This window comes from Talpa occidentalis, unplaced genomic scaffold, assembly GCF_014898055.3.
Source record: "Talpa occidentalis isolate TD23 unplaced genomic scaffold, MPIMG_talOcc4v2.1 talOcc4.5, whole genome shotgun sequence".
Taxonomy (NCBI): domain Eukaryota; kingdom Metazoa; phylum Chordata; class Mammalia; order Eulipotyphla; family Talpidae; genus Talpa; species Talpa occidentalis.
Window position 1 is genome coordinate 137,090,004 of NW_023604861.1, and position 21,409 is coordinate 137,111,412.

Here is a 21,409-nt window from a genome sequence, read left to right on the forward strand (position 1 = left end):
CGGAGCGGCTGCCCGCGCGCGCCGCGGGGCGGGGGCTGCGGACCCCGAGGCGGGCGGCCCCGCGGGCGCGGCGGGAGGTGAGAGCGCGGCCCGCGGGGAGCGCCGGGGGCGCCGGGCCCGCGGGGAGCGCGGCTCGCGGGCGGGCGGATGGGTGGGGTCGCGGGACGGCGGGCTGCCCGGGGCGGGTCTGAGCGCGGGGCCGCGGCGCCTCCACGGCCGGTGTCGTGGGCCGCGCGGGGGCGGCCCCGGGTCCTGCGTGTCCCGCGCGGCCGCACGCGGAGCCGCCGGCCGCGGGGAGACCCGTCGGGGCGCGGCCCGGCTCTCCCCCGGCCGAGCCGTCGGCCCCGAGGCCCGGCGGCCCCGGGCGCGCGTCGCCGAGCGGCCCCCGCAGGGCTGTCCCGGGCTCGGGCGCGCGGGCCGGGCCGCGGGCGGGCGGTGCGGGTGGCCCCTGCCGCCCCCGGGAGGGCCTCGGGCCGGGCGCGCCCCCGGCGGGGCCCGCTGCGGGCGTCCGGAGGCGGCCGGCCCGGCGGCCAGAGCTGCGCGGCCGGGGACCCTCGGGAGGCGCAGCCCCGACGGGGTCCGAAGGGCGGCCCCGGGGGGCGGGCGCTCCGGGAGAGGGGGGCAGGGGGCGCAGAAATGGGCCCAGATGCGCTCGGAACCGGCCCGCGCCTCCTGGGGAGCTCGGCGGGAAACCGCGTGGACCGAGCCGGGAGGCAGCCGGGCCGCGCGAGGGCCTCGCCGGAGCGGCCCGAGACCGCGGGCTTCGGTCCCCGGCTGGGGAGCCCCCAGGGGGTGCCCGCGGGGTGGGGGCTGGGACTCGGGTGCTAGAGCGAGTTTCAGCTGCGCTGCCGGCGCCCCGAAGTGCCACCGCGGGAAAGCACCCCGGTCTCAAGTAGCTCCCTGGGGCCGGGGGAGTCCCCGAAGCACCTGCCACGGCGCGCGCCCGCGTCTCTGGGGGTGGAGGAGCCATCACGCTCACCAGAGAATCAAAAACCCTTACACACAGCAGCGCGGGCTTGAGGGGCCCTGCTGGAGGCGAGGGTGGGAGAACGCTCGGGGCAGTGTATTTAGGGTCCTGGTGTTTGATCGCACGTGGCACTGGGGGGCAGGTGGGGGTAGTGGGTTTCTTCTACTTGAAATACTGTATTTTCAGAAAGGGGGGGAAGCAGAGGGGGGGCTGATGGGTTCCGCTCTAGACATTCCTGCTAAGCGACAGTCTGTTTTTGACCTCATTTTCATGCATGAATAATTTAGAGACAAGAATGACTTGCTTAAGAACATGCATTAAAATAGCAGCAGATATCAAAGATCTTAACAAATGCCTTTTGTCCCGAAGCAATGAAAAGAACATCTTAGGAGTCCGTGGAGGTGTCTGATAGAATGTGGTGACTCCCAGTGGTTCTAGACTAGTGTAGGGATTCAAAGGGATGCTTTGGGATTTCACTAACAATAGAAGGACATTTTATTTTTAAATCATATATTGAAATTATAAAATTAAATCTATATGCATATATAAATAGGTAAATATTTAAAATAAAATGTGCTTCAATATGTATACCCTGACATTTTAACCCGCCAGAGATCAGCCACGCAGTATTGGAAGCTGCCAGGTTAACCCAGTTTTGTGCAGTCCTGGCACTAGCCCTCGCTCTCCTTTACTGAAGTTTTCTGTGGTGACCAGGCTGTCCTCTGCAACAAATTATCCATAATAGCCTTCAAGTAGGTTTCCCTTTTATTCTTTGTAGTTGGTTCTCCACCTGGCAGCCTGAACCCTCTTTCCAAAAATGAAATCTTATCATCCCACTTGAGTGCTTTGTAAAACCCTGTAGAGTCCTCCTAGTAGATCCAAAATAAAACCCAGACTTGTACCTGAGAGGCCGAGTGTGGCTCTCCTGCCATCGGCACTGTCCCCTCCTGCGCCAGTCACGATGGCCTCGCAGTGTTCTCCCATCAGGCGTGTCCCCAGGACCTCTGCACCGCCTGTTCTCTGCCCCTCATGCTTTCCCTCTGAGACTGATCAGGACTCCTTGACTCTTACAGCCTCAGAGCATCTTTCACTATGTAAAATCTTACCCCTTCCCTCTATCACTGTGTGTCTCTTTCATTTGCTTTGGTTCTCTACTTAGTCATTTGTTTTATAAATAAAAAAACTATTTTATATTTGGTTTTCCTGTTGGTCTGTGTACTCCTAAAATTGAGTTCCCTGCCTAATACAAGGCGACAAAACACTTATAAATATCTGCGCACCAAATGTGGAGCCCCGAGACATAGGAGGTGACGCCCAGGAATGAAAGAGAGATGACAATGACACCGTCATAGACAGACCAGTGAGTCAGAATAAATAAGGAGAGTCGCTCTCGAAGATGAGCTCTCGAAGATGATCAGATAGGACTATGGGACATCTACAGAACATTCCAACCCACAGCTACGGCGTGCAGACTTCACTCAAGTGCACATGAAACACTCAAGAATAAACTGGGCTCCCTGGGGTCGGGGCTTTGTCTTTTTCACTGACGGGCCCCAGCATCTTCTGGCCCTCGCGCTCCTCCGGGATGAATGAATGAATCATTCATTCATTCTGAAAAGTAAGCAAAACTATAGAAACAAATTGGGTGACGAGGCTGATTCCAAAGCTTGATTGACAGCTAAGTCTTGGGTCAGTGGCCGCAGGTCAGACCCAGGTAAGTGGATGTAGCGCGGGGTCTCCAGGTGCAGTTGGAGAAGCTTCCCTGGAGCAGGGAGGTCCGTTCATGGTCAACTCACAATGGACTCACCCTTTTCCTTCACCAGGCACGTTGTTTCCCTGAGAAGCTGACCGTGTCGGAATGAAGAGGCGCGCTCTGTGCAGACGACTGTCTGTGGAACCTTTGAAGACAATAAAATCATTTGATTCGTGGTAAGTAGAGTTCCTTGTCTCTGCTGCAGATTTTCCAGTATTTGGTGAGTATTTGTTAGTATCTCATTCGCAAATACTCCTGAAAGGTGGGCCCCAGTCCCCTCACCTATGAAATGCAGGTGATGGCCTACTTTGTAAGCCCGGGAGGCTGGGGCTTTGGGTGAAAGGAGGCACGGGAGGCCCGACAAATCCCCCATCTCATCAGGGTGCTGTGAGGATGGGACAACACTGTGGGTCTGGAGCATGAAGCATTGTGCGGGCCAGTCAGTCATTTCCCAAGTATTGTGTGTGTCTCCTGCGCGCTGGGCGGGGGAGGCCACTCGTTGAACAAAGGACAGGGTGGCCCGATCCTGGGAGACCCCAGGTCACGTCCTCCCCTGGCCTCCTGGAGCGGGAGTGGCTACCTAGGGATGTGATAACAACTTTTACCTAAAGAGTCCAAGACTTGAGAGAAACTCAACGTTTTTGAGGCGGAGCATGGCTTGTTTCTAGCTGTGTTGTTGACAGTGTCGACCCGAGGCAGTGGCTCCGTCTCAGTCTCTGGGCCAGTAAAGTGACAGGCTGTGTATTTCACCCACGTCTTTTATTTATTTATTTATGCATACAAGAACCGGGGTACAGGCCAAAGGTGCAGGGGTGAGAGGACTCACCAGAGAGTGGGGAGCAGAACAGGCAGATCTATTGAAATCCACTGCTGAGGGGAGCAGCGGGGAGACAGGAGAGGTCTGCTGAGCCATGTGGGTAGCTCCCTGGCCGGGGATGGATCTCAAGCCAAAGTGGCTGCCGATGGCTTAATAGCGCTGAGACTTAATCCCTGCACTCCCGCTTAATCCCTGTTTCACCCACATCTTGACTGGGTGAGAGAGACACCCGGCCGCTTCGGCCCCTGCACGTGTCACTGCCAAGAGCAGCGCTCTCCTCACCTCGGCAACCACGAGGCTTCTGCTCTTTTGATTTGTTGGGTTAGGCCCTTGCCGCTTGCAAAGAAAGAATGACGGAGAATGGCGTCCAGATTTCGTGGTCCAAGGAAAGTATTTGTTCCAGAAGAGGCGGCGCCCTGGACTAGATGGGGGTTCCCTCTGCTCTGTGGTGACATCATATTGCCCGTCCTGGGCTAACCAACCGGATTCTTCTCCTAGGGCTCCTCCGGGCCCCGCGGTGGCGGAAAATGTTTCGGAAGGGCAAAAAGCGACACAGCAGTAGCAGCTCCCAAAGCAGCGAGATCAGCACTAAGAGCAAGGTAGGGAGGTGGGCCTCGGGTCGGGTTTCTCCCGAGAGTGTGTAACAGGCAGCCTCTGACATTTCAGACAGGGGAGTCTGACCTTCACGCCAGGCGTGGACGCGCCCCGCCCTCGAGACAGTTCTGTTCTGTATCGGTAGATTTTTTTGAAACTTTTAAATCCGCTAACCTAGAATGGTGTCATTGAAACACCAACTTTAGACTTTTTCCATGGACTTGTAGCAGGTGGCAGGGCTGGCTCTTGAATGCTGTGTCCAGGACACAATAGTTCTGTTTGCTTAGCAGCGCGTTTACTGGGCAGAGTGGCCAATGCCGTGATTAAGACCTTTGAGAAGCAGACGATGTGCCTCTGAACGGGTCCTGCGGCCCTGAGGCCTAGTTGGCCGGGGCTGCTCTATTGTAAAAGACATGTATGCTCAGTGCCAGGACTTGGCAAGCAAGAGGGGCACCCAGGGCACAATGCTGGGGCACCTATCCCAGGGGATGTATCACCAGGCACCCCTCTGGGTGACGATGGCCACTCCTCAGCGAATCTTCAGGAGGAAGGCACCACCGCAGGAGATAAGGGCTTTGAACTCCTGGAGCTAATCAAGACCCTCCCTGCAGTGACTTGCCAGCCCTGGCGTGGAGGACCCCAGGCTGGGAACCAGTGTCCGGCTCAGCTCTTGTTCTTTAGGCCAGAAAGTGGCTAAAGGGAGACATCATGACTTACTTGCTGCTGGGCGGTCGGACTAGAGGCCTGACTCCCGAAGGATCGCGCTAGCCACTTGCAGTATCGGGCTGAGCTGGGTTCTTTGACGTGGCCAGACACACATGGGCAGGGCGGGTGGAGGGGCCAGAGGCGCAGAGGGGCCCGGGGGGAGGTCTCACCCCGCAGGGAGCGGGAACCGCCACAGGACTTATTTCTTTTTTTTTTTTTTTTTTTTTTTTATAGAGGCATGCTTTATTTATTTGTTTGCTGGTTTCTTTGTTTGTTTTGTTTATACATGCACTGGGTACAGTCAGAAGCGCGGGAGGGCGAGAGAATTCACCAGAGCCAGAGCGGGGAGCAGAGCAGGCAGAAGGACCGAAGTACACTGCTGAGGGGAGCAGCGGGCGGCAGGAGAGGTCTGCGCGCCATGTGGGACCCTCCTCCGGTGGCCGGGGAGCAGCCGGGGATCGAACCGGCGCCGCAGAGGCCGCGCGCAGCTTCGCAACCCAGCGCTCAACCGCTGCGCCACCGGGGAGGCCCCCACAGGACTTATTTCTAAGGGAAGCTGTGGCAGATTTGCATTTGAGGGTGGTGTGTGCTTTTGTTGTTGGATATTTTGAACATGGGAAGCAGACAGGTTTCTCCCTTCCTGTTCTCCTTGTCCTCGGGGTCACTAGGATGGGTGTTTTTCTATGCGTGTGTGCGGCGGGTAGTTTGAAGCACAAAAGCTTATCATACTCACTTGGCCCAGACATCAGTCTGAGTTTGCAGCAGCAGCTGAACCCCACTCCCTGCCCCCAGCCTCTGCGTATGTAGGTCGGTCCTGCTTCATCTCCTGCTCATGTGGCCTGGGGAGCGCTCTGCACCCGGCTCTGTTCTCCTTTTAGATTATCTCCCACGAAGCGCAGCTGTGGAAAAAGGGAAGAAGCATTATTTTGCTTTTGCATTCATCTCGATTTACTTCTTAAAAGTTTAAAACATTTGAATGCACTTTGAAAATTTTTGATTCGAGGTGCAAAAAAAGGATGGATCCTTTCAACCCAGTGTTTTCACGAGATGTTATCTACGTGGAAATTAAGCACACCGAGAACGTAATTCTGTAGAACAAACCACACCACCACGTGCGACTGTTCTGCTTAGTGGTTTGGTTGTTTTTCTTGCACATCATACTGGGGTGTTCCGGTCACCAGGGCCCGTTGCAGGCCAGGTGCTCGTAGGAGAGCTACTGACGCCCCAGGCTGGGGATTTGGGGAGCTGCAGGAGAGGAGAGCCAGGTCTTTGCTGGATGAATCCTCTTTGAGTCCCTGCTCATTTAATAAACCGGATAAAACTCCCAGCTGCTCTCTGCACAGGGTTGTTTTTGGGGGCTAATGTAGATTTTCAGACACTACAAATGTCAGGTCCTTTGGAAGGAGACAGTGGCAGCTTCTTGATGTGGGCTGGGGGTGTGGACACCCCACTTACTTGTTGTTATGGAAGGAGCCGTTGGTGTTATCTGTCTTTTGAAGTTTGCCATAGTTTGTCTTCTAGAAAATCCTTACAGCTGACCTGCCTAGTTGAGGTGATTTTGCACGTGTTGGATCAGCTGTAACAAGCAAGCCACTGGACACAGCAAGTCTAATGTTACATTTTCGTCTGTTACTTCCCAGTCCGTGGACTCCAGCCTCGGGGGCCTCTCCCGGTCCAGCACCGTGGCCAGCCTGGACACAGACTCTACCAAGAGCTCAGGTACGAGCTGCCCGAGGCTTTTGCCCATGCTTAGGGCCTCACCCGGTGGGCACCGTGACCCCTTGTGTGCTGGGACTTTCTTTTCCCCACTGCCATTTGATTTGGATAAGAGTTACAAACACGGGGCCTCCCCTGGTGGCGCAGGTGGTTGAGAGCAGTGCTGTGAAGCTGTCCACAGCCTCTGCAGTGCCGGTTTGATCCCGGCCGGCCAGTTGGCCAGCAAGGGTCCCACATGGCACGGCAGACCTCTCCTGTCTCGCCCACTGCTCCCTTCACAGTGTATTTCATCAGTCTGCCTGTTCTGTCCCCCACTTTGTCTCTGGTGAATCCTCTCACCCTCCCGCGCATCTGGTTTGTACCCTGGATCTTGTATAAATAAATAAATAAATATTAAAAATAAGTTATAAACATGGCCCCAGATTTGGTGGAGCGTGGGTTGGGGGTGCAGGGTGGTTGGGGAGAGCCACTGCGGGGGTGTGGCTAAGGCACGGGGCAGACTCCCCTCGCTGGTCTAGAGCAGCGAAGAGGGATGGAGACCTTTCTCAGCGCCGAGTGAGCAGGGGGTGGCAAAGGGCAAATCCTATCACTTGTGGGCTGTGGGGCAAACGTCTGGCTGGGGAAGAGGATTCAGAGCTGTTCGGCCAGAGGCGCACCAGCTCGTTAACATCAGGAGTGACTGGAGGTCCAGGGCCGCGTCCGCCACCGACCCCTGGAATGAGTACCTCCGGAGAAATCAAAGGTGGCTTCCAGCCCACCTGTTAATTCGGTCGAATCGCAGATATACGACAGCAGCTATACTACATCCATTTCCTTGTCTAAAAGCCTTCCACGTTTCCCTTCAAGGTCAGACTCGTCCGTCTAGAAACGGTGGTGGTGTAGGGGAGCAGCAGAGAAGAACCATAGGCTGCAAAAGCGCATCTTTCAGATGCCTGCAGAATATTAAATAAGCTTAAAGGCGTCACAGCCCGCCCCCACACCCAGCATGGAAGGTGTCCCGGATACTTTGGGGCTCTGTGTGGGCCCCTAGGTTCCTCGGCGTTATTCCACCCACAGAAACCGTCTGGTCTTTGCTAACTGCCCCTCAGGGGCAGGCCCTGTTTCCTGGATCAGGAAAGAAAGTTAAATGTTAACATGGTAAGGAGGGAGAAGAAACCAAAAAAATAACTGTCACTGTGCATTATAGAGGCACTGAGTCATTACCTGGTTATTTTATTATTCTTGTTTCTCTGAAATGAAGGACACCCACACTTCATTTATTCCTGCTAAGACTTTTATACCTTTCGTATACTGTGAGTCACGGAAGAAAAGGTGTGGCATTTTAAGTTCTTTCCTATTACAGCAAAATATTCTACTTTAATTTTCTTTTTTTATTACAGGTTAAGTTCTGATGACAAAGCCTGTTTTTTATTTTTTTATTATTTTTTTTTTTAATGGTGGCCGAGCAGGCCACTTAGGATGAGCAGACCCACAAGATTTCTAGGGTTTGCTTGTTTTTTTTTTTTTTAAGATTTATTTATTTATACAAGCACTGGGTACAGTCAGAAGCTCGGGAGGGTGAGAGAATTCACCAGAGCCAGAGCAGAGAGCAGAACAGGCAGACTGACGAAGTACACTGCTGAGGGGAGCAGCGGGCTGCAGGAGAGGTCTGTGTGCCATGTGGGACCCTCACCCGGTGACCGGGGATCGAACTGATGCTGCAGAGGCTGCGGGCAGCTTCGCAGCCCAGCGCTCAACCGCTGCGCCACCAGTGAGGCCCCAAAGCCTGTTTTTTAGATAATTGTTTTGAAGTCTTACTATTATAATTCTTCTTTCACTTTTAGGACAAAGCAACAATAATTCTGATACCTGTGCAGAATTTCGAATAAAATACGTCGGGGCCATTGAGAAACTGAAGCTTTCTGAGGGAAAAAGTCTAGAAGGGCCACTAGACCTGATAAATTATATAGATGTCGCCCAGGTAAAAAAAAAAAATTTTTTTTTTTTTTTTCATGAGATTCTAGAGCATAAACTTAAGGCCTTGGGTGCAGACTGCCCAGGTCTTTGCCGCCTTAGCCCAGGGCCACGACAGGGCCTGTTCATGGGGTGCGCTGTGGTTGTGGGGGCCCACGGGCCTTGGCGATGGAACAGGAACGGAGGGTCAGAGGCAGAATTCCTCCTCCTGACAGTCCTTTGTGCTTGTCGGTGGAGCCGGCTGGGCTTGCTGAAATGAGGCCAAGGGGCTGAGCCCCGGGTGGGGCTTTGACAGCAGGGAAAGCTGGGCTGCAGCTCCCTGGCTCATCTGTCTCCTGGGGTGTGGACTTAGGGCACCTCTTTCTTCATACCCTGTGTCCAACAAGAGTTGAGATGAGGTGGGTTTCCAAATTAGATCCTGATTGAGAAGATAAATCATCAAGAAGGGAAATTAAATATGAAAATGTTAAGACCAATGAAAGGTTTCAGGTTAGTGCATGAAATGTCAGGTCAGTGACGGGAAGGAATGAAACAGAAGACAATGCAACCGTCAGGGAGTCACTTCCTGAGTTTCTAGACGGTGGAGAGGTGTCACCCCACAGGGTACAGCATTGGCTACTTTTAACAACAGAGCCTCTTCCATCCTGGAGCTTTTCAGAGCACCCACTGGTCTCTCCAGCCGAGCGGTCCTTCCCCACTGCTGACCTGGCCGAGGCTGCAGGGAAGAGTGGGTAGAGCTGACCCTGGAAGGGTCAGCGCCTGGGTGAGCGAGCCGTTCTCAGGCCACCTCTTCCTGAGCCTTTCATGTGCTCACATTCCCATAAGCTCTAGAATTTAAACTAAGACTATTTTTCTTCACATAAGTGTTTCAACCTAAGACCTGTGAGAGTCACCTGTCAGAGGGTGAGCAGCAAGACGGGTAGAATACACTAAAGTGGAGCTGGATTTGGCTCAGATTTGTGAACTGTTTAAAAAAGGGGTGGGAGGCAGTATATGTTTACGTTTCTGCCTCTTTGGAGAACAGTCCTTGCTGGGCTGTTGTGCAAGGCTGGGGTCTGGGGTGGTCTGGCACTAAACCGGCTGCTCGGCCTGCAGGAGACAGGGCGATGCTTAAAGCCTGTCACGTGGTTTATTTTTACTTTAAAGCAAGATGGAAAGTTGCCTTTCGTGCCTCTGGAGGAAGACTTTATCATGGGCGTTTCCAAGTATGGCATAAAAGTGTCCACGTCAGATCAGTACGTAAGTAATTTTACTCACTAAGGAAGGATGTGCTAGGAGGGCTGGGGCATCGGGCCAGCCCGGCCCCGGCGCGTTGGGGCTCCTGTTTGCTGTGGGTCCCTGCTGGATTCCCTGGCAGCTGGTCTGGAAAGTGACGGGTTACCCAGGGAAGGTGCCCGGGGCTTCCTTTTTTCCCCTTTGGCCATGCAAACACCCCATCACTGGTCCCTAACACATTTTCCACTTGGGACCCAGCCCACTCAGAGCCCAGTCAGCTGGAGGCGGGGCTTCCCTGCAGGACAGAGGGGCCTGAGCTTGGGTCATCCTGCCGGTCTCTGGAGGTTGGTCTTTCTGGGGCCTCCTGCCTGGCCCAGGGTGTGCTCCGGCCAAAGCCCCACAGGGAATCCTGCGTGGAAAGTGCGTTGCAGGCCTGAGGGCCTGTGACCGCCACCGCCGCCTGGCTCTCTCGGCCCACAGGATGTGCTGCACAGGCACGCGCTCTACCTGATTATCCGCATGGTGTGTTACGATGACGGGCTGGGGGCGGGAAGGAGCCTCTTAGCCCTGAAGACCACAGACGCGAGCAACGAGGAATACAGCCTGTGGGTCTACCAGTGCCACAGCCTGGTGAGCGCCCACCCCTACCCTGGGCAAGCGGCTGAGTGGCCACCACCTAGTCCCCTCCGAGGCTGGAGGGTGCTGTCCATGAGGTGACGGCTGTAGGTCTGGCCAGTGGCTGCCCGACTGCTTGCGGGTTATCAGCTGAGGCCGAGAGCAGCGCTCTCTGGGGTTGGGCGTTTAGGGTAAGCCCAAGGCAGGTGAGGAAAGCGGGTGCCCTCTCTGTATGTCATTGTCCTTATTGACACTTGCTGGCCTTGGCGGAGGTGCTGGCTCCATCTGTCACCGTGCAGTGCTCTCCAGGTGCGGGAAGGAGTGTGTGGAGTTGGTGGGGGGGGGGCTCCCCAAGCTAGGGTGCATTTTAGGAAGTGCTGGGAGCGTCAGCTTTGTCCCTCTTCTGGTCATGTTCAGAAGGCACTGACCCCGTCACTGGGTCTCTTTACTACTGCAGGAGCAAGCACAGGCCATCTGCAAAGTCTTGGCCACCGCCTTCGACTCTGTATTAACATCTGAGAAAGCGTGACTTCCGCCAGCCAGTGGCGTTGACCTCAGGCCAAAGTTCAGCACTTTTCTAAATTGTCCACTTTTCAGTCTGTAACTTGAGCTGTTACAGAAACGTAAAGTTATCCCTTGCTCTAGATTTCCCAAAATAAACGCAATGTATAAAATATTGATCATTTGTTTTTCTGTTACAATGTGTCTTGTTAAGAGTGAATTGACTCTCAATGAAGTCTCTTCTTTTCTGGGACTAAAAAGGAAACCTCATTTGTGACTTTTAGCCACCAATACGCTTGGCACTAGTGTCACAGACGTGCACGCAGTGAGGGGGACGCACCGGGAACTTTCTGGGCTGTCCTGCAGCAGTTTGCGGGAGGGGGGCCTCCCTGGCATGGCGTCTGGTCTGGATCTGGCGGGCAGCAGCTCAGGCTGGCTGGGGACAGTGGCTCTGCCAATTCAAGACACAAAGTCGGCCTTCGTAGCGTGCGGTCAGGGTGACGTAGGCTGCAAGCTGTGCTTATCTTGGGTTCAGAGAACCTTACCAGGGTACCGCTCCTGTTAACAGCAATAGTATTTAAAGACCCTCACATACGGTAAGTAGGCTAGTGTCTCTTTTAAAGGATGCTTTTCACATAGCATGCTTTAGACATTAAAAACAAAAATTAACGCCAAGTCCATTTAAAAGTATTTATTTTTTTCCAGTCAAATGACTAACAGGAAGAGTAAGTCCATTAAACATGCTCTAGTTATAAATCACCGCATCAAGGACAATGAAAATAAGAATTGATTTAGGTTATACAGTATATACAGTTGCGCTGCCACTGGACAGAAGGAATCGAGTGACCGAACTGAGTATCGTACATCTCAGCGCACGCTCCAGGCCGCGGGGCTCGCAGCCCCCCGCCCCCCACAGCCGCTCGGTGGCTTGTCTGCGTCCACGCCTGGGCCCTCACCCCAGCGGGTCTGATGGGACAGGGCCAGATGCCAGGATCCTGCAGCTAAGGTCAGGAAACATAAACTTCAAATATAAATAGGTATCTACAATGTTTTCCTTTCAGTTTCCTTTTTTTTAATTTGCAAAGAGCAAATAACTAGGAAAAGCTATTAGCAGGGAAGTGAACATTTCTCCTCTGGCACGAGGAATCTTGATGACTGCACAATAGCACCACCAAATTGTAGAGTGGAAACACAGTTCCTAGATATTTTGTACCAGTGAACCTGACAGATTCGGTTGGGACATTCCAATGTCGATCTGAGTCACTGTGATTCCTTACGTAGCTGGCACCAGGTAGCCAAAGCTGAAGATGGCTACGAGTCAAAGAGGGCTATGGTAGATCATACATAGGAGGTGCCCTCTGCAAAGTTTCTGTTTACTTTCCTAGGTCTATGAGAGAATGACCTCAGTGAAGGGCTTGGGCAGACATGAACAATTAGTGAAAATAGATGTAGTGCTTTAAAAAGGACTTTAATTATAGAACCAACACATTTTTACTCGGAACTTCTAAGGCAAAAGCAATCGCGGCATATCAGAAAACATTCCAGTTTGTTCTGTCTTCCTCTATAATAGTAACAAAAAATACAATGCCCCCCCCAAAAAAAATCAACCAAAAAAAACCCCAAAAAACCAAAACCCCCCACAACTCTATGTTAACAAGTCTTGTATAATAAAGACAGGCTGCTTCAATCAACTGTACCATGATTATAAACTCAATACAAGCGCCTGGCCTCGCTTTCCAAGCCTATATGCTAAAATTTATTCCTTTGCTTTTGGTAAAATCCAAGAGGGCATCACACGCTTGTTTATTCCCAGAGTAATGTTTTCAGGACTCCGGCCACCAATCAGGCTTGCGGGGACTAAACGGGGGTGTAAAAAGGCCACTGAAATAATGAATTCTGAGTTTAGCACACATGACCGAGCCTCCCACCCCCCATAGTTTAAATTTCTGAACAATATGCTGTACTTAAATAGCAAAACCGGGGTACTGGGGAGTGTTTTTTCACCTGGGGACCTACGGATTTTGGATACATTCTGGATTATGAACAAACGACAGATTAAACATCAAGACAGTGTAACTACCATTCCTGTTGGCATATTATATAAACACAAGACACTAAACTGAGTCACACATTCTCAGGAGCTAGAACGGGCAGGCAGTGGCACACTTCATGGTGAGCAGCGAGGGAGTGTTAACAGCGCGTGGCCAGGGCTCAAGCTGTGCACAACTTTCTGAGTGATTAAGGAAGTTCTAGAAGGCAAATTCCAAAACACCTAATGTATAAAAACTAGCTGAGAGAAATGCTTCATAATCTATTATCTTTAGTTTGAAACCAAATTCGTGAAACACGGCTGGAGTGGGCGTGGGCCAAGCGCACGGCAGTCGCCCTGGGCGTCAGGAACCGCCGCCGTGTGGTGTTGTGAAGGAGGATTCGCAAGAGGCTGGGAGCATGCGGGGCACCGCGGAGGCTGGAGCCTCCCGCACGTCTGGAGATTGCTGGAAATGACATTGGGTGGAGAGCAAAGGCAGTCTTAAAACCAAAAAAACCTTTAAAGGTGAACTGAAACATTTTCTCTAGAACGTCCAGAACTTTCTGGACTATGCTAAGGACTTCCAAAGCCTGGCTTCCTAAGACCACGTCCATAAAGGCTGCCCGCTGCACGGGGCCGGGGCAGGGTGAACTTATGCCAGGCCACAAAGGCGACTGTAGGGGCAGCTCATTCTAGACTCGGGATCTCGGTCACATTGTTAAAAAGCACTTTTCAGTTCACCTTTGGGACATTCAGGTTTTCCTAATAAAGTGTAGCAATGTTTCATGAAAACCACAAATGATAAAAAATGATCCATTTATATATGTATCTATAAATTGCCTCCGAGTTCTCCCCAAGGGCGGCGGCACCGGGGGAGGAGGGCGCGGAGAGGCGGGGGACGGCGCTCTGGCCGGAGTCTGGCACCGACGCACGGTGGGAGCGGGACGCGGGCGAGGGGGCTCCGGCGGCGGCTCAGTCCGCGATAAAGTGCACAAATGACACAGGGAAGGCGCCTTTGCGGCTGGGGTCGCCGTCGATGTGGCCAATCTGAAAGGAAGGACAGGCTGGGTTGGAGGGAGCCTCACCTTGGAGGCGCGCGGGCGCGGGCAGGAAGGGGCACAGGCACCCTGGCGTGGGTCTGGCAGCCCGGGCGACAGGCAGCTAGCTACCCCGAGTGCCCCCGCCTGCCTTGTTTGGGGACGATGGAGAAGCCGCGTGTCTGGAGCTTGGGAGATGCAAACCTCTATTTTGGCCCTATTTAAACTCAGTCTTTAAGGAAGACTTTAAGAAGCCCCTTCATTTTCCCTCTGGGTAAATGATACAAATTATACATCCAGTATGATCCCAACAATGCACATTATGTCATTAAATAAAAACCTAAGACAAAGTCGCCCAATTAGAGACACTGGGTTTAGTCTTTGGTGGGGGTGGCTGCGCTACAGGCAGCGTCTACTTCCTTCTTTGCACCTGTCTGTGTTTTCAGGTCCCGCAATGAACAGGTGCTTCCCAGATGCCCGGCTTGCTGGAGGCCGTCCTCACGGTGGGCCCCTGGGGGCCATGTCAGGTCCTGGGGCTGTGGGTCGTCAGGGAGGGACGACCCTCCCACCACCCAGGCAGGTGCCATCCACGCAGGCTGGGCACTCACTGCCGTCCCTGCCCAGGGACTATCCGGCAGGGGCAGCGGGCAGGAGCAGCACCCGCTCCTGGCTGCACTGCATGTGGCCAGGTTGACCTTCAAGGGGAAACGACCCACAAGAAGATGCCGGAACCCAGCTGTGCTAGAGGCAGGGGTAGAAGCTCCGTGAGGACAGGCCGAGGGGCCCCACGGGTCCTAGCTGCCCCTCACATCACCAGAGCTCCCTTCACAGAGATGGGTGTGGCAGCCGCTGCCCGGGTGACCACTCGTGGCTGAGCTCACCATTCTTGCGCGCTCTCCCCATCTTTCTGTCCCATCTCCCCAGCCTGCCGAGCTTTAGCGACGCCAGCCACTTGCCCCGGTCACTGGCCGCCTGTGCTGCTGCGTCTGCTCGTAAGGGTCATCAGGAACCCCATGCCCCACACCCTGCTCCAGCACCCACCTGGAGGGCACGGCTTCCAGCTGAGCTGCCACCCAGGACCCTGCCCTCTGGGTGCCCTTTCTGTTTTGAAGGCCCCGTCTCCTCACGGCCCTGTAGCACGAGCTCTGCAGGGGGCGCCCGACACCTCCGCCCTCCTCGCCTCACCCGGCGCCCTTCCCACCTTTCCGGACCTGCGTGCCCACAGCCCAGCTGCGGTTCACGCCAAGACAGTCTGGAGCTGAATTTCCTCGCCGCTGCACGTTGCCATTTCCTGCGGGCGACGTTCTGTGTATCCTTCCTGCCAGCCTTCTGTGCCTGTGACCTTTTCTCCCACTCCCTGCTTAACCTCAAAACCTCACTGTGCTTCTTAGCTTCTGCTGGTTTTCAGAAACTATTTTGCTCTGTCGAATCATCCGCTGCGTAGACATCCACACTGGTCTCTGTCCCCGGTGAGCCCGGCTGACATCCTCCCCCGGGCGCCTTCCTGATGCTGGCGGCAGCATTTTGTCTTTGCTCGTGGCTGCCGATGTTCCGTGCACGGCAGTACCTTCTGCAGGTAGGCACTTCAGTGACCCGCGTCCTGGCTGTTGTAGATACGCTGCTTACGCTCCTTCTACAACCCTCACTCTCCCTAGAGATGTGGGGGGGATGGTACCACCTAGAACTCAAGGCGTCAGATGCAGGAACCTCACTTCAGACTCAGGTATGCTCTGGAAATTGCAGCCCAGATGGCCTAAGGTGGGAGGAACCCACGGGGGATACATGAGGCCCCTCAGCAGCGGCTGTACTTGAAGAGACACCAGGGACTGCAGGGGCACGGCGGACGAGGCCCCAGGATGCACGTGCAGGAAGCTGCGCCAGGGACTCCCCTCTCAGGCCAGGTGGGCAGGGACTAGCCCTGCCCCTCCAAGGCCCTCCCCAGCCCAGCCGTGACTCACCCACCACTCTTGGTCCTCCTCCCCGAGCACGACGATCACGTCCCCCTCGGAGAAGGTCAGCTCGTCCGGGTTGTCGGCCACGCAGTTGTAGAGGGCCTTCACCCTCTTGGGCTTCAGCTTGGTCTGCATGGGGCGGGGGGCAAGGTTAGTGTGGCGGGGTGTCAGCTCCTGGGGCACAGAACTGGGCCGTCTGGCTTCCAGCTGGTCCCAAGGGTCCCGGACGCAGCACAGGGAGCCCGGGGGTATCAAGATGGGTGGTCTCAGGGCTGCAGGGCCTCTAGGAGCAGGTGGATGGGAACAGGGAAGAGACCCAGGCTGACAGCGGGTTGCTGGGAACGCGGCAGCAGGAGTGGGCGTGCACAGGCTCCGTCCGGAGCCGAGATTCAAAGAGCCAAGGCCCCAGGAAGGTGCCTCCTGCACCCCAGCCAGCATAGGCAGGAAAGACCTGCTGCCTCAGAGCCCCAGAAACCACCCGTGCACTCCCGCCAGGGCAGAGGCAGAGAGGAGGGCTGTGCACTGACCGTCTGTGACTTCCTGGGCATGGGCGCCGGGGGCTGGAGGACCACCGTGTTGGACAGAGCACCCAGGGCTTCTGTTCCCGAGGGATCTGCTGCTATGGGGTCAAAATGAACCAACTTCACAATGTGCCCATCAATCAGCACCACCAGACACAAACCTCTCATAGACAAGACTCATCTGTCTGAAAGGCAAGGCTCCTGGATCTTCTGGTCTCTGGAGGGAAAAGTCCCCTAAAAGCCAGAGCCAGGCGAGTTCCACACCACCCTCAGAGCTGCTGGGGCCAGTGACACAAGAGGGCGCCTAGGGGGCCGCCTGCTACACAGGCCCCGGGCCCTGCCCCCAGCTGGGTGGGCACCAGGTAGAGCAGCCACAGGCCTGGGGCAGGGCACTGGCCATGTAGGGGACAGCTGGGCCCTGACCCTGGGCTGACCACGGCTGGAAATGTCCCCACTTAGCCACCCAAGAGCAAGCAGGAGAAACCCCAGTTCCGAATTAAGTCATTACCAGGACCTCTGGGCTGGCCTTTGTTGATCAGTGGGGCTGACTTGTCCACCCTGCAAAGAAGGGAAACAGATTTTCGGACACTGAGGCCAGAAAGCCACGCCCTGCTGCCACTCCCCTCCCTGCTGCGAGGGGCCAACCGTGCAAGCTGGAACCGGGTGAGTGATTTTATCTACTGCCTTTCAACTGCCTGGCTTTGGAGAAAGGAAGAGGCCCGGAGAGCAACGCTGAACCCAGGTCTGGCTGGGGGCTGAACACAGCCCATCAGCTTCATCCCTGCCCCTCAAGGGCCTTGGTCTCTCATGTCTGAGGACAGGGCTGGCTCAACACCAGGGCCAATGACGGCAGGACCTGTCTGGGCACCAGGAGTAGGCGTCACCCCCACCTCCATGCTGTGTGGCCCTGTGCCGGGTGGCTGACCATGGCTTGGGTTCCCCGGGAGCCTCTGGGCCAGCACTGGGGAGTCTATTAACTTAAGAGTGACCATGGCTGGCCAGAGAGATGGCTTCCTGGGAGTTAGCACCGTCACCTACGAAAGGTGTGACAGCAATTCTGTCACCTCCCAAATAGGGACGAGCACCAGTGTGGTATGGGGAGCTGAGAGGGCTCTAGGCGGGTTCCCTGGGGCTACTGTAGCTGGCCCGTGAGGGAAGCCTGGGGACTCGCCCGGCCAGTGACAACACTGACACCAACCCCACAGCCCCAGGGACAGGGACACTCTGACCGGGACAGGGACCAGGACCAGCACACACAGACCAGGTCCCAGTTTCTCACTTTCATCTGCACAGAGAGAAGCCACTTTGCACTGACCCGGGCCCCTGGCGGTCAGGACACTGAGGACGCGTGAGAAGCTGAAGGTTAGCCATGCGCGCTTCCTGACCTCGCTGGCTTATTGTTCCCAGGGAACACCCCGCCCCACACCCAGAGCCCCATGTGCTCAAGATGACTTCGCCAGCGAGCGACAGACAGAAGGCAGAGGCCTCACAGCTCCAGGACGTTAACTCCCAACCCCCTGTGCTCAGCGGAAACCAGAACTCGTGACGCAGCTGCGCGACACCCTTCTGCAGGATGACCTCACAGGTCAAAGACGCCGGGAAGTTCCTTCAGACCCCGAGACCCGAGGAAGCCATCGTGCAAAGCCGGACGTCCACGTCACAGCAGGGCTACCGCGGGACGGTGTCCGGACAGAAACCTCAGCAGAGGAGGAACTGGGGCTGCTGCTGGAGGCTCCCCAAATGCAAGCAGCAGGGCAGCCGGTGGCCAGGCTTGGGCCTCGGCCATAGGCAGGGGGTTACCCGGGTGTGGGCCTCTTCTGGGGCAGCCGGCTGGGCGGCTGGGGCGGCAGCGGCGGGGGCGCAGCTTTGCTCAGGGGAGCCCCAGGCGGGGCCGGCTTGCTCTGCTGGCTCAGGGTTTCCACCACGCCGGGTGTCTTGGCCACCGGAGGGGGTGGGGTGGGAGCCAGAGGATCTGCAGAGAGGAAACAGAAACGCAGAGGTGAGCGCGGGAGGTGCCGCGGGGTGCGTCATCCTCTTGCTGTCCTGGGGGGCGGGGGGACCGCTGCTGTCCCACCGCCAGGTCCAGGCACTAAGGAGTCACAGCTGGGGTCCCTCCCAAGGCCCCTGACCATCACAAATCCGCACTCAGATGTTTCTCTGAGCCCGTGAGCATCTTCTTGGCTTTCTGGTCTCTCCCGCGCCCTGGAGGACGGCATCCGGGGGGCTGAGGTCTGGGCCCCTCTGGCCGAGTTCCTGCCCCTGGGGGACAGGCCTTCTTGGGCAAGTCTCCTTGTGCCTCGGCCTCCCCTGAGCCCTGCCCCCTCCCCAGCTGCGAGGCAGGTCAACCTAGGAATGCTCTTGACGGGAATTCTGGAAGACTCCAGGGTCTGGGAGGTGGGCGGCCTGTCCCCACCGTTGACTGACAGGACGGACACTGAGGCTCAGGTCCTCTCGTGGGGTCACAGCCGGTCAGACAGGCTGGGTCTTAGCCAGGCCTCCCTCCGGTCTGCTCTCGCGAGCATCGGGGCTCTCCCTGAAGTCCCGCATCCTCATCCCGGGGTCCTTGTGGAGGACAGCCGCCTCGGCAGGCGCTGACACCCAAGAAGTAGAGCTTCCCTGCTGGCCCGGCCAGGGGGCAGGTGCCCCCGGGCAAGGAGGACTCCCCCAGGTCTTATTTTAATTCTTGTTTTCTTTTTCTCTTTTGAAGGAGAACAAAGAGAAGACTATAAAAATCTACCACAAAAACCCAACAGCTCAGAGGATGCCAGGTCGAGGCAGGGGCCCCCCAGCCTCCGGAGACCCCGACACAGTGCCCTGTTCTGTCACGGGCGCAGGCCGTCGGCACCCGCTGCAGCTGGGCTGCGCATCTATCGTCCCACTCGGGAAACCTCGAAACGACTGTCAGGGCTTCTCTGTCTAGAGCCCTGCAGAGGCGGGACCTCGGGGCAGGGCTACACCGACCCTGTCAGGGGCTCCTGCCCTGCATGCCGGGGCACAAGCACCCCTGCCCCCCGTTCTGGGACATGGAAGAAGCACACGTGCCAGATTATAATCCAGAGACGCCCCATACTGAGGAGCACCAGCAGCCTAGGAAACAGAGCCCGGGGCTAATGCGTGAAGGCAGGCGCCAGCGGGGAGCAGCGAGGAGCAGTCCCATGGGTGGGGGTACAGGGCAGAGGGGTCTGTGCGGCGGGGAGGAGTGTCTGCAAGGGTGGGGCCTGGGGAGGAGCCACCGTTGGCCCCGTGTGGCTCGGCGGAGTCTGGGCCTCGGCCCGAGGCTCTCCCCCACTCGGCGGCCAACAGCACCCCAGCCATCCACACCTACAGAGCCCGCGGGCGAAAAGGAAAAAGGAAAAACGTACTGGTAGATGCCAGGCGAAGAGGGGGCAGCGGTGGGTGGACAGCTGGCGGATCTGACGAAGATCGCTGCCTGCTTACACCGTCCACACTTACAGAGTTTGTCTTCCACACGGCGTTAGCTGAGCAGGCTGTTTGAACTGCACACGCATGCACACGCATGCACACACGCACGTGCACACACACAGGCATGCACACGCGCACAGAACAAAAACAGAAACAGAAGACGGCGTTACTGATCCTCTCCCCCATAAAGCGGCAAACACGACCCTTCCAGAACGGTGAGCAGCCGCGACCCAACGCTGGGCTCTAAAACTCTCGCCCCTGGTGTAGTGGAAGAAGCAAGGAGGCTTCCGGGGACATCCCCAGCTGGTTGTCTCATCCTCACTGAACTTTGAGCGCTTCTGATTTGACAGCACGCACGGGACAGAGGAGGAAAGGAGCACGCCGGGCCGGGAGCGCGCCTCGTGGTGTCTGTGGCCTGCTCCTCCCCCTGCGCGAGTCCCCTCCTGGCTGGCAGGGCCCACCCTGTCCTCACCCAGAGCGGGAGAGAGAAGGGGGCAGGTCAGACACTGCCCCACCCCCTGCCGATGTATTTCTGGCCGGTCAGCACAGGTGACACCTGGGGTTCAGGAGGGACCCTGGGGGATGATACTGCCTCGGTCACAGCGCCCTCCACCGCCCAGATCTGTCTCAGGCATCAGGGCCTTGAGGTCCAAGGTCTCAGGGCACGGGATTTTGGGGCCTCAGGACACCGTGTCCAGGATGGCACAGAGAGACCAAGGTGGGTCCTACCGCCCCGGCCAAGCCCCGGGCCCTCGGACGCCCTCCACGACTGCAGTGGGCAAGATCTGGTCTGGCCCAGTCTGACAACACCTGAGGTCTCTTTCACCTGCTGTGGGGACGGGACAGAGTGTGGATGGGACGGAGACCTGGGGGCCACGCGGGGCCTGCAGGGAGGACGTGTACCCCACGTCAGCAGAGGGAGAAAGCAAGCTCAACACAGAAAGGCACAAAGAAACGGGAAGAGTCAAGACTCCTCATTCCAAGAGCTCTGAAGGCAATGGTGGTGACGAGCTTTCCGCTGCTTTTCTACAGCTCGGCCACAACAGAACTTTCCTCCACACAACACGCGTAAGAGGCCCCGTGGGGGCTTGGAGATGACCAAGTTGCTTGTACTCAGCCTTACGAAATCAACACTTGCACACAGGATGTGGGGGGAGGCTGGGAGGTGTGAGACGCCCTGACCAGGGCCCAGCTGCCTGCTGTCCTCCCTGCCTGGCTCCGCCGGCTACCCGCCAGGTGACAGGGAGGGTCGCTGTGGACTTGAGCTTGCAGCTTCCATCCGTGCTGGGCCTCCCCAGCAGGCCGAGGTGCAGGGACTGCCCCTGGGGCAGGGGTAGGGGCTTCGGGGGCCCTGGTGTCCCACCCTCCTCTCAGTGGGTGTGCTCTGAAGGGTAGTGCCGGGGCAGGGCTGGGTAAGCTGGTCTTGAGAGCGAGGATGCACTGTCCCGGGATGAGGGCTGCCGTCCTCGCCCCTCAGTCCATACCTGGTAGCACGGCCACGCCCCTCACGGCACTCCTGCCCAGAGAGCAGCTCCTGCACAAATACCACTGGGGCTGATTATTTGGTGCCAGCTGCCCAGAGCACCCTCAATCCCTGTCGCGTGGAGGCCC

General features: G+C 56.6%; 2 protein-coding genes across 6 annotated transcripts in view; one reads left to right on the plus strand and one right to left on the minus strand.

The window, feature by feature from the left end:
- Positions 1–37: 37 nt before the first annotated feature.
- ITGB1BP1 (integrin subunit beta 1 binding protein 1) lies at positions 38–11,024 on the plus strand. Its single transcript, XM_037528551.2, has 8 exons — positions 38–77; positions 2,791–2,896; positions 4,036–4,136; positions 6,477–6,555; positions 8,376–8,512; positions 9,652–9,744; positions 10,201–10,350; positions 10,793–11,024. Exons 3-8 carry the CDS (start codon positions 4,065–4,067, stop codon positions 10,862–10,864), a joined length of 603 nt encoding a protein of 200 aa, XP_037384448.1. The 5' UTR covers positions 38–77; positions 2,791–2,896; positions 4,036–4,064; the 3' UTR covers positions 10,865–11,024.
- Positions 5,652–21,409, minus strand: part of ASAP2 (ArfGAP with SH3 domain, ankyrin repeat and PH domain 2) — a 122,079-nt gene continuing 106,321 nt past the window's right edge. The window contains exons 23-28 of one of the 5 annotated variants that reach the window (XM_037528544.2): positions 19,738–19,872; positions 18,176–18,347; positions 16,884–16,933; positions 16,382–16,473; positions 15,861–15,983; positions 5,652–5,735 (exon numbers count right to left, since the gene is read on the minus strand). In XM_037528544.2, the coding sequence (XP_037384441.1) occupies positions 5,667–5,735; positions 15,861–15,983; positions 16,382–16,473; positions 16,884–16,933; positions 18,176–18,347; positions 19,738–19,872 (641 nt within the window). In that variant the 3' untranslated portion in view covers positions 5,652–5,666. Of the gene's footprint in view, positions 5,736–11,477; positions 13,913–15,860; positions 15,984–16,381; positions 16,474–16,883; positions 16,934–18,175; positions 18,348–19,737; positions 19,873–21,409 lie in introns of those variants that run through there. The other 4 variants (XM_037528543.2, XM_037528542.2, XM_037528546.2 and 1 more) reach the window with 4 other exon arrangements.

What these genes read in the sequence shown, in the direction of transcription:
- ITGB1BP1 (XM_037528551.2), top strand. Translation starts at nt 4,065, where the DNA reads ATGTTTCGGAAGGGCAAAAAGCGACACAGCAGTAGCAGCTCCCAAAGC. An exon ending in AGATCAGCACTAAGAGCAAG is followed by an intron (nt 4,137 to 6,476) that starts GTAGGGAGGTGG and finishes GTTACTTCCCAG; the next exon opens with TCCGTGGACTCCAGCCTCGG. An exon ending in ATTATATAGATGTCGCCCAG is followed by an intron (nt 8,513 to 9,651) that starts GTAAAAAAAAAA and finishes TTTACTTTAAAG; the next exon opens with CAAGATGGAAAGTTGCCTTT.